This window comes from Chelonia mydas, chromosome 7, assembly GCF_015237465.2.
Source record: "Chelonia mydas isolate rCheMyd1 chromosome 7, rCheMyd1.pri.v2, whole genome shotgun sequence".
Classification (NCBI taxonomy): domain Eukaryota; kingdom Metazoa; phylum Chordata; order Testudines; family Cheloniidae; genus Chelonia; species Chelonia mydas.
In genome coordinates, this window is record NC_057853.1 from 84,004,506 (window position 1) to 84,017,200 (window position 12,695).

The 12,695-nt window shown below is 39.0% G+C and overlaps 1 protein-coding gene across 16 annotated transcripts in view; it reads right to left on the reverse strand.

Moving 5' to 3' along the window:
* MICU1 (mitochondrial calcium uptake 1) overlaps positions 1 to 12,695 on the reverse strand; it is a 213,971-nt gene that overhangs the window by 124,744 nt on the left and 76,532 nt on the right. For 9 of the 16 annotated variants that reach the window (XM_043552131.1, XM_043552124.1, XM_043552121.1 and 6 more), the window contains 2 exons: positions 9,220 to 9,263; positions 1,464 to 1,475 (listed from right to left, as the gene is read on the reverse strand). In XM_043552131.1, coding sequence (XP_043408066.1) covers positions 1,464 to 1,475; positions 9,220 to 9,263 — 56 coding nt within the window. The remainder of the gene's footprint in view (positions 1 to 1,463; positions 1,476 to 9,219; positions 9,264 to 12,695) is intronic. The other 7 variants (XM_043552134.1, XM_043552123.1, XM_037903436.2 and 4 more) reach the window with 1 other exon arrangement.

Sequence of the window (12,695 nt, forward strand, 5' to 3'; positions counted from 1 at the left end):
CTTGTTTAGATGGCATGAATAACAGAACAAAAGAACTTACATCTAGAAATTAAAGTCACCTGGACTTTCATCCTTCTGATAAGTAATCGTATATATATTCAGTTCTGCCTATTTCATAAAGCATAGTCTTAATTTATTCAAGCAAGTCACCACATTGTCCCTACACATAGCAATTTATGTAGCCCACTATCAGACTAGTGTAAGTTAGTCTACTCAGAGACTACTTTGTTTTCTGGGGACCCTATGAACAGAACTCTCCACTCAAACACTAGGAAACGCAAGTGTTAGAACCTTAACACAGATAATTGCATTTAATCAGAGACATTTTTTGTTGTTAGGCTGCTCTAACTCCTTCTGCAGGGCTGGCTCCAGGCACCAGCGTTCCAAGCAGGTGCTTGGGGCGGGAGTTGGAAAGGGGCGGCAATGTTTCCGCAGCAGCGGCAATTCAGCAGCAGCTCCTCTGTCCCGCTGGCCACGGCAGCAATTCAGAGGCAGCTTCTCCCTTTTGCCATCTGCGGCGGCAGCAGTTTTTTTCACTGCTTGGGGCAGCAAAAACTGTAGAGCCGGCCCTGTCCTTTTGTACCACAGCACTGAGATCAGAATGATATAGGGCACAAGGAATGCTTTTTAATAAGGCACAAATAGTAACTCAGCAACAGAACACTCTTCAATAGAGTGTTCTTCCCTATTCACCTCAGAAGGGCTCTCCTTGAAATCTGTAGCTGGCTGCCACCTGAATACCAAGCATGGCATTACTCTCTTGTTCTACCTGCTCATTTCTATTCTGGGTATGGGTCTCTCTTCACGAATGCAAAGTAGAACAGCTCTCTGTTGTCTGTCATTTCCTTTTCCCATAAGTCATTTTATAAAGTGTGGTCTTATTTATGAGTTATTTCTCGCTAATGTTGTAGCTACATAAAGTTAAAAATGCATGGAAGTATATAAAACAGTCTTTTCAAGATCCATGCACATTCAAATGCCTGCAATTTCCCTTAAAAACATTTTGCAATTTACTTTTGGTTTGAGAAATGCCTGTCCATTATCACAGAATGAAAATTATTCCATGGCTTGGAAAGGAAATTTCATTTTCCATCAATGTACTATTGCACTGAATTCTAACAAACAATGTAAGTAAATCCTAGCCTGCAAGAGGAGGTACCAAAAAAGTAAGAGAACAGGCACTAATATCTTCTGGTTCTTCCAGATGATCGGTTTCCATGAATAACGACACTTATTAAAAAGTTACTCGAGGGACTGTATTCTCATTGGCATGATTTAAATTTTAATATTTAAAGATAAAAATATCTATTATTTATGTGCTAAATAAAAAGGACACAAATTAAAAAATACTTTAAGGGAGTGGGGGAAGGCAGAAGTATACACTGTCCCTTTTTACAAAAAAAGGTGCATATTACTGGTTTTGAAGCGCAAACTGTTTAAAGCACATGCTGACAAGTCAGTACCTGCCAGAAATCCTGATGAGAGGGGAGAGGGTTAGAAAGAGGGAAGAAAATCAGGGAATGTTGGTTACAACAAAAACCAAAACCAAAATTAAAATAAAAAACCCACAAATATTACATATTATGCAACATTGCAACACAGCAAAATCAATTAATGACATCAAGAACAAAGAATCGCTCAACACCTAGGAACAGGAAGTAAGGAGCACATACAGCAATCAGTAACATTCAGGAATATTTGCCAAACAAACCCAGTGAAAATGAATAACAAAGTTTGTAATACAAAAAAGTAATAGCAAATATTTCTAGTTTTGGCAGGAAGTAATTATGCCACAGACTGTTGGTGGATAGGGTGGGAGAGGAAAGAGGGAGCACACACTTGACCCATACATGGATGCAAAATAATCCTCATAATAAGGGTTTCCACAGGGTTGTTTGTGTGCCATGCATATACAATTTAATATAAGCAACCAAGCATTTTCTTAGCCTTAAAGATTTTTTTTTAAACAAAACCAAACGGAAATAATACCTGAATCTAAAGATTCATACATTTCAATGAAAGGATACATCTTCCAAGTATATTGTACAAGCATGAGAATTCACAGGTCAAGATACACAAAGGCCACATCAACTGGAGACCTTATAACTACATGGCTAACTGATTCAGCTCAGAGGGCATCAAAGTTTGGCTTATTTCAGGGCTCTGTATTGATAATGATCGCTAAGATTATTGAGCAAAACACAACCAGCTCCTCGGGCTAGAAGCATGTTATGGTCATTTGTGTATATAAAAGCATCGGTCTTTGATACTTGGCCCATAAGCGTTTCAGAGGAAGCGCCTTGTCTTCTTACATGTCCATACGCAATGTGAGCATCAAACATAATAGTAATCTTAATTGTAGAATAAAAGGGTTTAGGGGTTTGGTTCTGGAGGATAGAAGAGGAGAAAGGAAGTAAGGAGGCAAGTGAAGAAAACTTGTGAACACACAACAGTATGAGGTTAATTACAGTATGGATAGAAAAGCACAGTGCAGGATAGAAATATCTGCCAGTGCCACTATTAGAGACTTTCTGATGTTTTAAGTCAATTTTCTAACCTTATCTGACCCATTCCCATAGGATTCCACTGATCCTGTTGTGTTGATGGGCCTCCTTGCCCACAGATGGCTAAGCAAGATTTGCTACTTTCACAAGGCAGACAGACACACAGCCGGCCAGCGGCAGAGCCAGGAACACAACTCAGGTCTCCTGATCCCAGACCAATGCACTATCCACTACACCATGTTGCCTACCTACTCATTCGTTTATATGGATCACTGTAATCAGAAGTGCTTAGACAATTTAGGAATCTCATTTTCAAAAGTGACTTTAAATGAGACTTAGGCTCCTAAGTGCTTAAGTTACTTTTGAAAATGGGACTTAGACTCCTAAGTCATTAGGGGCTTTTGAAAACATTACCTGTTGTATTTAAAGTTATTCAATCTACCACTTCATTATATTAATCCTATTTAATCTGGGTCCTGGGACATGTGATCTTAAAGAGACAGTTTCTTTGTGGTGCTGACGTCTTTCAGATGCTGCGTAATTCCTTACTTTATTTCCCCACTTTCCACCCTCTGAAGCCCCCAGTCAAGCACTATACAACATTATAAAATCCAATACAAAAATAAAAATGCTTCAAAAATGCAAACAACTATATTACAAGGATAGGACAGAACTGAGAAGGGCAAAATATGGGGTAGGAAGGAACATAAGTAGTCAACAGTAGTCATACACCCAAACCCTTTTCAAAATAAAGTTTGATTTAAAAAAAAGTGGTGAGATTATCTGAGATTGATGCCCCCCACCACAGCAAAGGCATGACTGCTTGCCAATATAAAATGAGAGGCTGCATAGAGACCTCTCCATGTGAGGCTTAGGGGGGTATTTCAGATATAACTGGGTGCGGCACGCTAAGAGGTTGAATTTTCTCCTACATAGCAGTAAGTACTGTTGCTTCAAGATTTGGTCAAGAAATTTGCTCAATATTTCTAAAGCAAAATGTTAGACTTCAGGTATTTCACCATCCAATTTATTTTATTATTATTTCCCTGTAAAGCATCCCAATACAATACTTGAAAAGAATGCTTAGAACAACAACAAGTAACTATAATGTTTAATACCAAAAGTAACTTTCCTATCACATGAGAGTAACTAATTAGAGGGTGTCTTACGTCTATAGCATTGATCAATATAGAACTGTATCTGGAGAATAGAGAACATGGAAATATGAATCTGGATAGGAGTTACTTAATTCCAAAGTAAAATTAGAGTCTATAAAAGCCTTTGTAATTACTTATTGCCTCCTTGGGTCGATGATAATTTAAGGGTATGCCATCATTGACAGCTTGCAAGCTTTTGTTTATATTCAACTACACAGGGTAATTTTCCCGACAGGAGGTAGAAACCGCTACTCAAGTGTATTCCATACTACAGCAATATTCTGTTTAATTCTTTCCCCTAAAAAGACTAACAGTTTCTCAGAAGTGTTGCAATTTAGCCTTGTCTCCATGCATCTGAAGAAGTGGGCTTTTTAACCCGTGAAAGCTTATGCTTAAATAAATCGGTTAGTCTTTAAAGGTGCCACCAGACTCCTCACAATTTAGCCTTATCAGTGAAAACACTTGATTGCAGCACTAAATCTACAAGTAATTGAAATTCAAATGCTTCTGCAAAAATTCAATAATATTTTAAGATAAAAACAATTAATCTGAAATATCACAATCCCTACATCTTTGGAAAGAATGTCCGCTGATGCTGTCCCTCTTGTGCTGACTACTCAAATCTGTCCCATCACACTAGGATTCCACTGATCCTGCTGTGTTAATGGTTCTCCTTGCCCACAGGTGGCAGAGCAAGATTTGCCCTTGTCATAGGGTAGACAGATATCTTCTACCATATGGGCACACTATCAGAGTTAAATAGTATCATACACTTTTCTCTTTGAGAGCTGGCAATTTGGCATGAAGATTAATTTGAGTTTAATTCAAAAAAATCTCTCAAACAGAACATATTAGAAAAACGAAAATTGTTTTTCAAAGAAATATCATGTTTCTATGAATGGTCTGCTAACAAAGTGCATGTCTTGGTGCCTTTCAGGTTCCGTCTCCGTACAATCACAGACACACTCTTTTTACAAAAAAAAAAAAAGGAGTACTTGTGGCACCTTAGAGACTAACCAGTTTATTTGAGCATGAGCTTTCGTGAGCTACAGCTCACTTCATCGGATGCATAGCATATCGTGGAAAATGCATCCGATGAAGTGAGCTGTAGCTCACGAAAGCTCATGCTCAAATAAACTGGTTAGTCTCTAAGGTGCCACAAGTACTCCTTTTCTTTTTACGAATACAGACTAACACGGCTGTTACTCTGAACTCTTTTTACAGGCAGGAAAAATTTCCTCCCCCAATATGCATTTGCTTTACACAGACACAATACAAGAGAGAGGGAAAAGTGATACAACGTAAAAAGCCAGGTGACTGAGCAGTTATGGTTAGATATGTTAATTCTGAGTGCTTTTATTAAATTACAGATTAGGCTATATTCATATTGTAATTTGAGCTAAATTATGAGGTGAGGCCTGAGAGCAAAAGTGAATGGTTAGCAGCAGATTAGCCAAAAGAGATAAAGCTTAAGAGGGGTGGTGGGAAGGAGGGACCATAACCACACACATCACCAAGCCAGCTTCTCCCCTCCCTGTACAAACACTCGGTAGGCTAGCTCCCTGAACACTTAAGCCCTGCTCTAGGTGAAAGAAAATTATGCAGCTGTGATTTGGTCCATTCTCCTTGCCAAAGATTTTGCTGAATGAATGCCTCTAGGGCTGCTGGTCTCTGGTCTCCAGGGAGCAATGTGCAGATTCAAATTAAATGCATTTTGCTCCTATTAATGAAGAGTTGTGCTTGTCTCTCTCCCCCACCCTTCAATTCTCTGAAAAATTATCCCTAGTTGGGTAGAAGTATACTGCACCCACTACAGCATTCAGCCCTATGCACAGGAAGACACTTAAACCTCCAGAGCTGCAATAAAATACATGGTCACTATCAAAGACTTTTGGACTTGACCAGTTCCAGTGGCCTATCAGGGTATGGCTACACTGCTGTCAAGAGGTGTGATTCCCAGCATGAGTAGATCGATTCATGCTAGCTCACTGCACTGCAGCACTTGCAAAGACTCCAGCTAGTCATCCAACTTCAAGCCTGCCCAACTCCCAGGGTCTAAACTTGGATGACTACCACCCATGCTGCAGTGTCCACACTGCTATTTTTAGCATGCTACCTCGAGCTGAGCTAACACTAGTCTATCTGCACTGGGAATCACACCTGACAGCTGCAGCGTAGCTAAACCTTACAGAATTGACTTCTAATTTTACAAGAATATTTGTGAAAAAACTGCTGATACAGATGATTTCCCAGTGCAATGACATTTATCTGGAACATACATGCAGAAAATTTACACTGAATCCTTAACCTTTGTTTTATAGTGTGTAATTAAAATGCATCTGTCTACACAGCTGGGTCTATTCTTATTGGCGTTTGCTCTAAATTAGTATTTACATAGAGCAAAGGCATAAATCTTTGTTTATAACTAACAATAGTTCTATTTTCTACTTTTGTTTGGCCAACCTCTAGTTTACAGAGTATCAGTACTTTGGTACCACTGCTGACTTAAACCTGACTGCTCATTTTCTCCTTTCATGTCAAAGGAAAGAATACATTTCAGATGGAAAAAGTCTATTCTCTCCTCATCATGTCTATATACTGTAATTCTCATTAACGTTAATGGACACCATGCAAGATGCTCAAGGGGACAATCTACCTCTCAGCCTTCTACTCAAATTCTCCATCTCCACCAATGCACAAAATAATACCCGCATACAAAGTCATGGCTTCACCAAGTTAGAACTGTATCTAAGGAGAAGATTGTGTCCAGTTATAAAAAGTGCTTTGATATTTCTTGGGAAGCCAATCAGGGAGATAAATGAATGGAAACAACAGATGAGAAAAGATGCGAGGACTAATTTTATTCCTTAACCGATACCAACATAACTAAAACGTGAATGAGTGTAGTTTGTTTTATGATGCCTGAATCAACATTTGAATGAATTTGAGGTGACAGTGCTTTCTTAACTGAAACCAGATGCAGATAATATGAGAAAACAAGATCTACGAGTGACTTCACTCCTTACCCAGGCTCCTCTGCAAGACTGAGGGAACTCCAATATCTCCTTGCTTTAACCTCACCCCAAACTTGACCCCCCTGCCATTACCACTATCCTCATAACCAAAGTCTGTTAATAGTGCTCCTTAATCAGAGAAGTCTGACAAACATGAGCCATTATTTCCTCCTTTAAAAAAATGATCCAGAAGCATCATGCTATATCAGCCCCTGCAATATACCATCATAAAATTAATGTGGTCTGTTGTTCTGCACAGCACTACTAATAGTAGTCCACTACACTCTCCACTCTAAAACTCTAATGACTGATGATAAGATTTATTCTACCATTCAATGTATTTTGCATATATATCTAGGTATAGCATCTATACAAACATGTTTATATACATAATTTCAGTCTGCAACAGAAAGTCAGAATGGAGGATGGTCAGTGCAGGGAACAGATGCTAAGGGCCAGCATAACTCAGAACATTTCAGCCTGCACTAAGACCACCAGTTGTCACACATTCACCATGCTGTATGGCAAGACTGGGTGTGTATATTGTGTAAGAGCAGAAGCCATGTCTCAAGTAGAGCTGGTCTGAAATTTCCTGACTTAAGTTTGTTGGGAAATGCCGATTTCTTGTGTTTCTATGAAACATCTCAGGTTCAACAAACTTTTGGCAAATCGAAGTCTGGAAATGCTAGTGTCCCCATCCCCTGGGCATTCTGCTGGGCAGCTGGAGAGACCTGTCTTCCAGGTCCATGGCTCCAAGGCAGCCTCACCATGCAGACTACCCCAAGATTGGGGAACCTGGTCTTCATGGGGTCTGCAGCTCCAAGGGAGCTGCACATGCCAGTGCTTCCAAGCTCTTTCCCATGAAGCAGGGAGCCTGAAGTCCTGGGACAAGCTGGCCCAGGAGTCTGGATGGTCTGGTATCCCCAGCCATCTGGTGTCCTATGGCTGTTTACAGAGTGTGGCTGCCCTGGAGTCACAGTCCATGAGAGCCCTGGCAGCTGCTAAGAGAAATTCAGATGCTTGTCAGTTTCATCACATCTACTAGTATGACTAATAACGTCAATTTCACTCACAGCTGTCAGTGTTCCAGGGAGCAGATTTTGTTTTAGAAATACCATAGGTCGGTGTTTTCAAAATGAACTTTTTTTTTCCCCCCAAAATTTCTGGTTCGTGGAAAATTTTCCATAGTTTGTATTTGTTCAAATCTAAACAAACCCAAATTTCAAAATCACAAAATTTCCTGCAAAGTGGAAATCCCAGCAATGAGGCTCAGCAAACAAAAAGCTGAGTTCAGCAAACAAACTGCTTCTGCTTTGAGACTTTTACCCTGTATGAGGGGAATAGAATGTACAGTACTCAGGAACAGAGGAACTATCACCCAAAATTGTGTGAAACTCAGCATTTCTTTCTAAGAAATTTTGGTTAAAACGAAGACTGACAAGAGCAAACTACTTATTGTCTATTTTAAAGTAGAATAATGTTCTACTGCTTGGGTAAACAAACACATGTATGCAATAAGGAACAAAATCCAATTATTTGTTTACTTGTGTTGCTTTTTGTCCATCCACCTTCTCATGAAAAATTAAAATAAAAATGAATTCAATTGAATGGAAAACATGAAAGTAATTTAGATTCATTTAATCCCAAATTGTGCAGGGTTTGTTTGTTTTGTTTAATTATAGATTCATATGGCAGGACTTTCTGGATAGGTTTGGTCACATTTAAACATTACATGCCAGGTATATCATTCAGCAATGAAAGGGTCAAAAGTTACCTTCTTTGACTCAAAAATGCTTAGATTTTAAAGGAATTTTGTTGCAGATGAAGTGACAATTTTGCTAAATTAGTGATCGTTGTACAGTAAGTTGAGTTAATAGGAAGCTTGTATACTGTTCCATTTTTATGCAGCCACCTTCTAAGGTAGTAGAGAGTGCTCAGAATTGTATAAAGGAATATTAAACCAAATTACTTTAGATTAACAACCATCCACCTAAGTAAATCTATGTTATATGTTTGTCTTAGATAACACAGCTTGGCCCTCTCAGTGTTAAAAGGTTCAAGCAGTCTTATAACCATGTTACCCACTTGTGTTACAGCTCTGGGGCAATTCGTTCCTGGAATAATTTCACTGATTTCAGAGGATTTACAGCAGGGAAGAATATGGCTTCAGAGCTATAAAATGGCTAGGTTACTGTGTGGGTCCATCCATACAGGCAGACCAAACAATGTTATAATATGATCAGCATATAGCAGGTTTCCCTCTGAAATATGGTACTCCTCACATATGGATAATGCTATCAAGTTTGATTTTTACACATTACAATTCCCTCTCTCACCAGCAGGGAGGAGTTATTTTGGTTCTATAAGCGTTAAAACAAGTCTTTATTCATTCCTTCCTATTCAGACAAATAATAAAAAAATACTGCTATGTTCTAGCTCAAACAAAAGACAATATTTTATTTCATTTGTACTTACACACAATTTTAAACAGAAACTCAAAGAAGTTATAGGTAAAAAGACACCATAAATTTAAAGTCTACTCACCTTTCCATCATATCGCTTCACTACAAACTGATCCAGACCTAGATCTGAAAGAGGAAAAAAGATTTTAAAAAATACTTTTAGAGCAGAGCTTGAATATAAAATCACATAGTTCCATGCTTCTCTTTTGATAAGGCATTTAAAAGAAAAAATAGATTATGTGAAGGATAACATGATTAGAAAGCACAGGGAGAGGGAAGGAAATCAACTGTTATCTACATGTTTTTTCTTAGGGCTCAAGAAAGGTGTCTGATTCACAGCATTGACAAGGAAAACCTGTTTAGCCACAGAAAACATACAAAAGGGACAGTGACACCACCACACCTACCACTATGCTCTACTAGTCCTTTTGTACTACTGACCTAGAAAAAAAATGATTTCTACGCCATTACCAATCCTTAGCTAGATATCAACTTGTTTCCAAGAGACTGGCACTTATAGTGTAATTAAAAAGAATTATTTTTAGGTTATGCAATCCTTTTTGAACAGATTAAAAGGAAAGGCCATTGAACTGAAATCAGAAGTGTTCCTCCGAGAATTAACAAAGGTAGACCTCAACCAAAATTCAATTTTGCCAGCTTTTGTGTGGTAAAGTGACACATGAATGGTCTTGGACATAAAAAGGAAAAACAAGGCCGCTACTGTACATTCAGGAATAAGCAAGTGCATTAACTAGAAGATTTTCATATTAACATATTCCTCACATTGTGTTACCACAAAACAGAAGGATCTTATTCTTAGAAGGAAAATAATATTTACAGGGTTGAGAAAGAAGCCATCTTTCAATCTACTTCTACAGCGTAACCAAGTCTATGCATAACAATGAAAGTTTAATAGTCAACATGGAAAGACTTACAAATGATTTGTACAACAATAAAAAAATACATTCTCTAAAGAGATTTAGAGAAGTGGAACTCCTGAATGACTGGGTTATTGAGAATTGGCAGTAATTCACACAAGAGCGCATAGACTGATTTTCAACTGTTGGTTTGACAAACACATGCTAGAAACCACACATTTTCAGCCAGTGGTTTAAATAGCTATCAGATCTTCTTGTTAACCAGATTGGGAGAAGGGAGGGATTGGAAAAGAAAGAAAAATATAACTTGTCCAGGAAGGTGAACAATAGATTACTGTCACCTATTTAAGTGAAAAAAATGCTTCCCATCTACTCAAAAATTCATAATAGTCACAGAGCAGAAAATGGAGCTGTTCATCACTTCATGATGATCTCTTTGACCTTTCTGAGACAATACAGTAAAAATTCCTGTAATTAATATCATAGGTTGAGTGAAAAATCAGAGAATTGTCAGATGGATTGCTGGATTTGTGGTTATTAAACTGAGGAATCACTCTTGATATTTGTGTGCACTCCAAGAAACACAAACGTACACATTTATATACAATGTGCACTTTCAGAAGTTATACTTCCTTAAAAAATATTGCTCCTACTCAAGGTTAGAGGCATACATACAGCATGATTAATGCTTATGAATTTCTACAAACCCCTCCTTCAGTAAAAACGTTACTTAACTGGATATGATAACATCGGGCTCCCATTGGTCTTTTAGTTGTTGCCAAACTCAGAATTGAGCCAGCTGAGTTCTGTGTTCGAGACCTATTCAGACATTGATGACTAAAACTGCGTAAGGAATTAACTGTATCCTGTAAGTTGCAACAATGGTAGCAGAAATTGACCACTAGCTCCACTTTTTGTTGTGCGTTTTCAGTTTTTGCCAATTTTCATTGATAAATGACTAGTTTTTTATTAAAGGAGTTCGATTTTTACCAATTTACAACCATTTATCAGTCCATTCAGTATTTTTTTTTGAGTACTTATTTTTGTTAAACACGAATGCTTTACATGATTGTGTCCTGCAACGCTGAGATTGAAGCTGTTCCACAGTGTAAAACTCAGAATGGAAAATATCATCATAATATCGCACTATGATTGGCTTGCAAGGAGACATTACCTGCCTATTTCTTTGCATCTGGTTAGTGTGGCACTGAATTTAAACAATCAATCCTGCACAGATAAAAGATATGTAATGCCCCCGTCCATCCGGATACCTCCTTTAGTGCCAATCTCTTTACGGGGTTGGATGGATGGGCCTGGGTTCTTCTGGATTCCCACACAGCCAGTCCTGCTCTTTCTGTGGCTGGCTCCAGACTACTCCCAAAATGGCTTCTCACCTCTCCAGGACTCCCTGGGGAGGCCATCTCACCACGTATTGGTCAGGTTAGCTCTTCTTCCTGGGCTTTCCCTTGTCAATCATTTCACTCTGCCCCTTCCACTGAGCTAGCACGCCTGCAATCCTTCCCCAAACCAACAGTGGCCCTTGTAGTTCTACATAGCGTCTCTCCTTTCTCCCTTTTGGTTGCCCAGCAGACTCTGAGTCTGCCCTTGGCTCCCCATTCCTACCAGGGACTACCAGCACACAAAGCCCCAGGGACCTAGGTAAGTTCCTTGGGGATTACAGATAGATAAGGTAAACATGGGGCAAAAATGCAAATCTATGCCTGAATACCAGCAAGCAAATCAGTGCTCAGAAATTTTCAAGAAAAGTAAAGATGGGAATGAAGAGGATGCATTGCACTGCAAGTACTGCAGCACTGAGGTCAGTCCTCGTGCTGACAGAATAAAGGAGCATGCCAAAGCAAGTGACACAAGGAGCTTAAAGAAGAAAGTGCACTTCAGGATAAACAGTATCAGGAGCTTTCACCAGGGCTTCAATGAAAGAGGACACAGCACGATTGTGTCAATGAATTTGTGCATGCTCTTTGTTTCGCCAGACAACCGCTGTTAATTGCAGAGGGGCCTATTGCTGACTTTGTACAACAATACGGTCCAGCAGCAAAAACCCTTCCTAATGCAGACAACCTCACTGGTAAGTATCTGAAAGAAAATGACAATACTTCAGTATCCAAACTGATAAAACAAATTGATGGAAATCTGGTGTCTAGGCTGATTTTTGACAAGTCTCCTGATGCTTTCGACTGTCTGATTCTTGGCCTTTAGTTTTTGTTTTTTATTTCAAAGCAAATAAACCCGCTTTGTTTTGTGCTGATGTGACATTCATTCCCTCTGCTGACACCTGTTTTGTCAACGCAGCAATAACTGACATGTTTGAGATGTACCAACTAACTTGGGAAAACGTGTCCACAACTAACACAGATTCTGCTTACTACATGGCTAAGTTTGCATGGGAGATTAAACTCAATCAGAAACTGGAGCTTCTACGTATGAGCTGTCCTGCTCATCTGATTAACATTGCCCTGTCAGCAGTTACTGCTACAGAAAAAATGAAAGACATGAATCTTGCATCGTTGGATTTGGGACCATTTTCAAGCATGCAAACAAGTAGAAGGCTTTGTTTTACACAGTGTGAGATGAGTGCAGAGCCGGATGCCAATTACCTACCCTTGTTGTGCCACATCAGTGGATGAGCTTGTAATTAGCTGCCTGTCATGTAAATAAC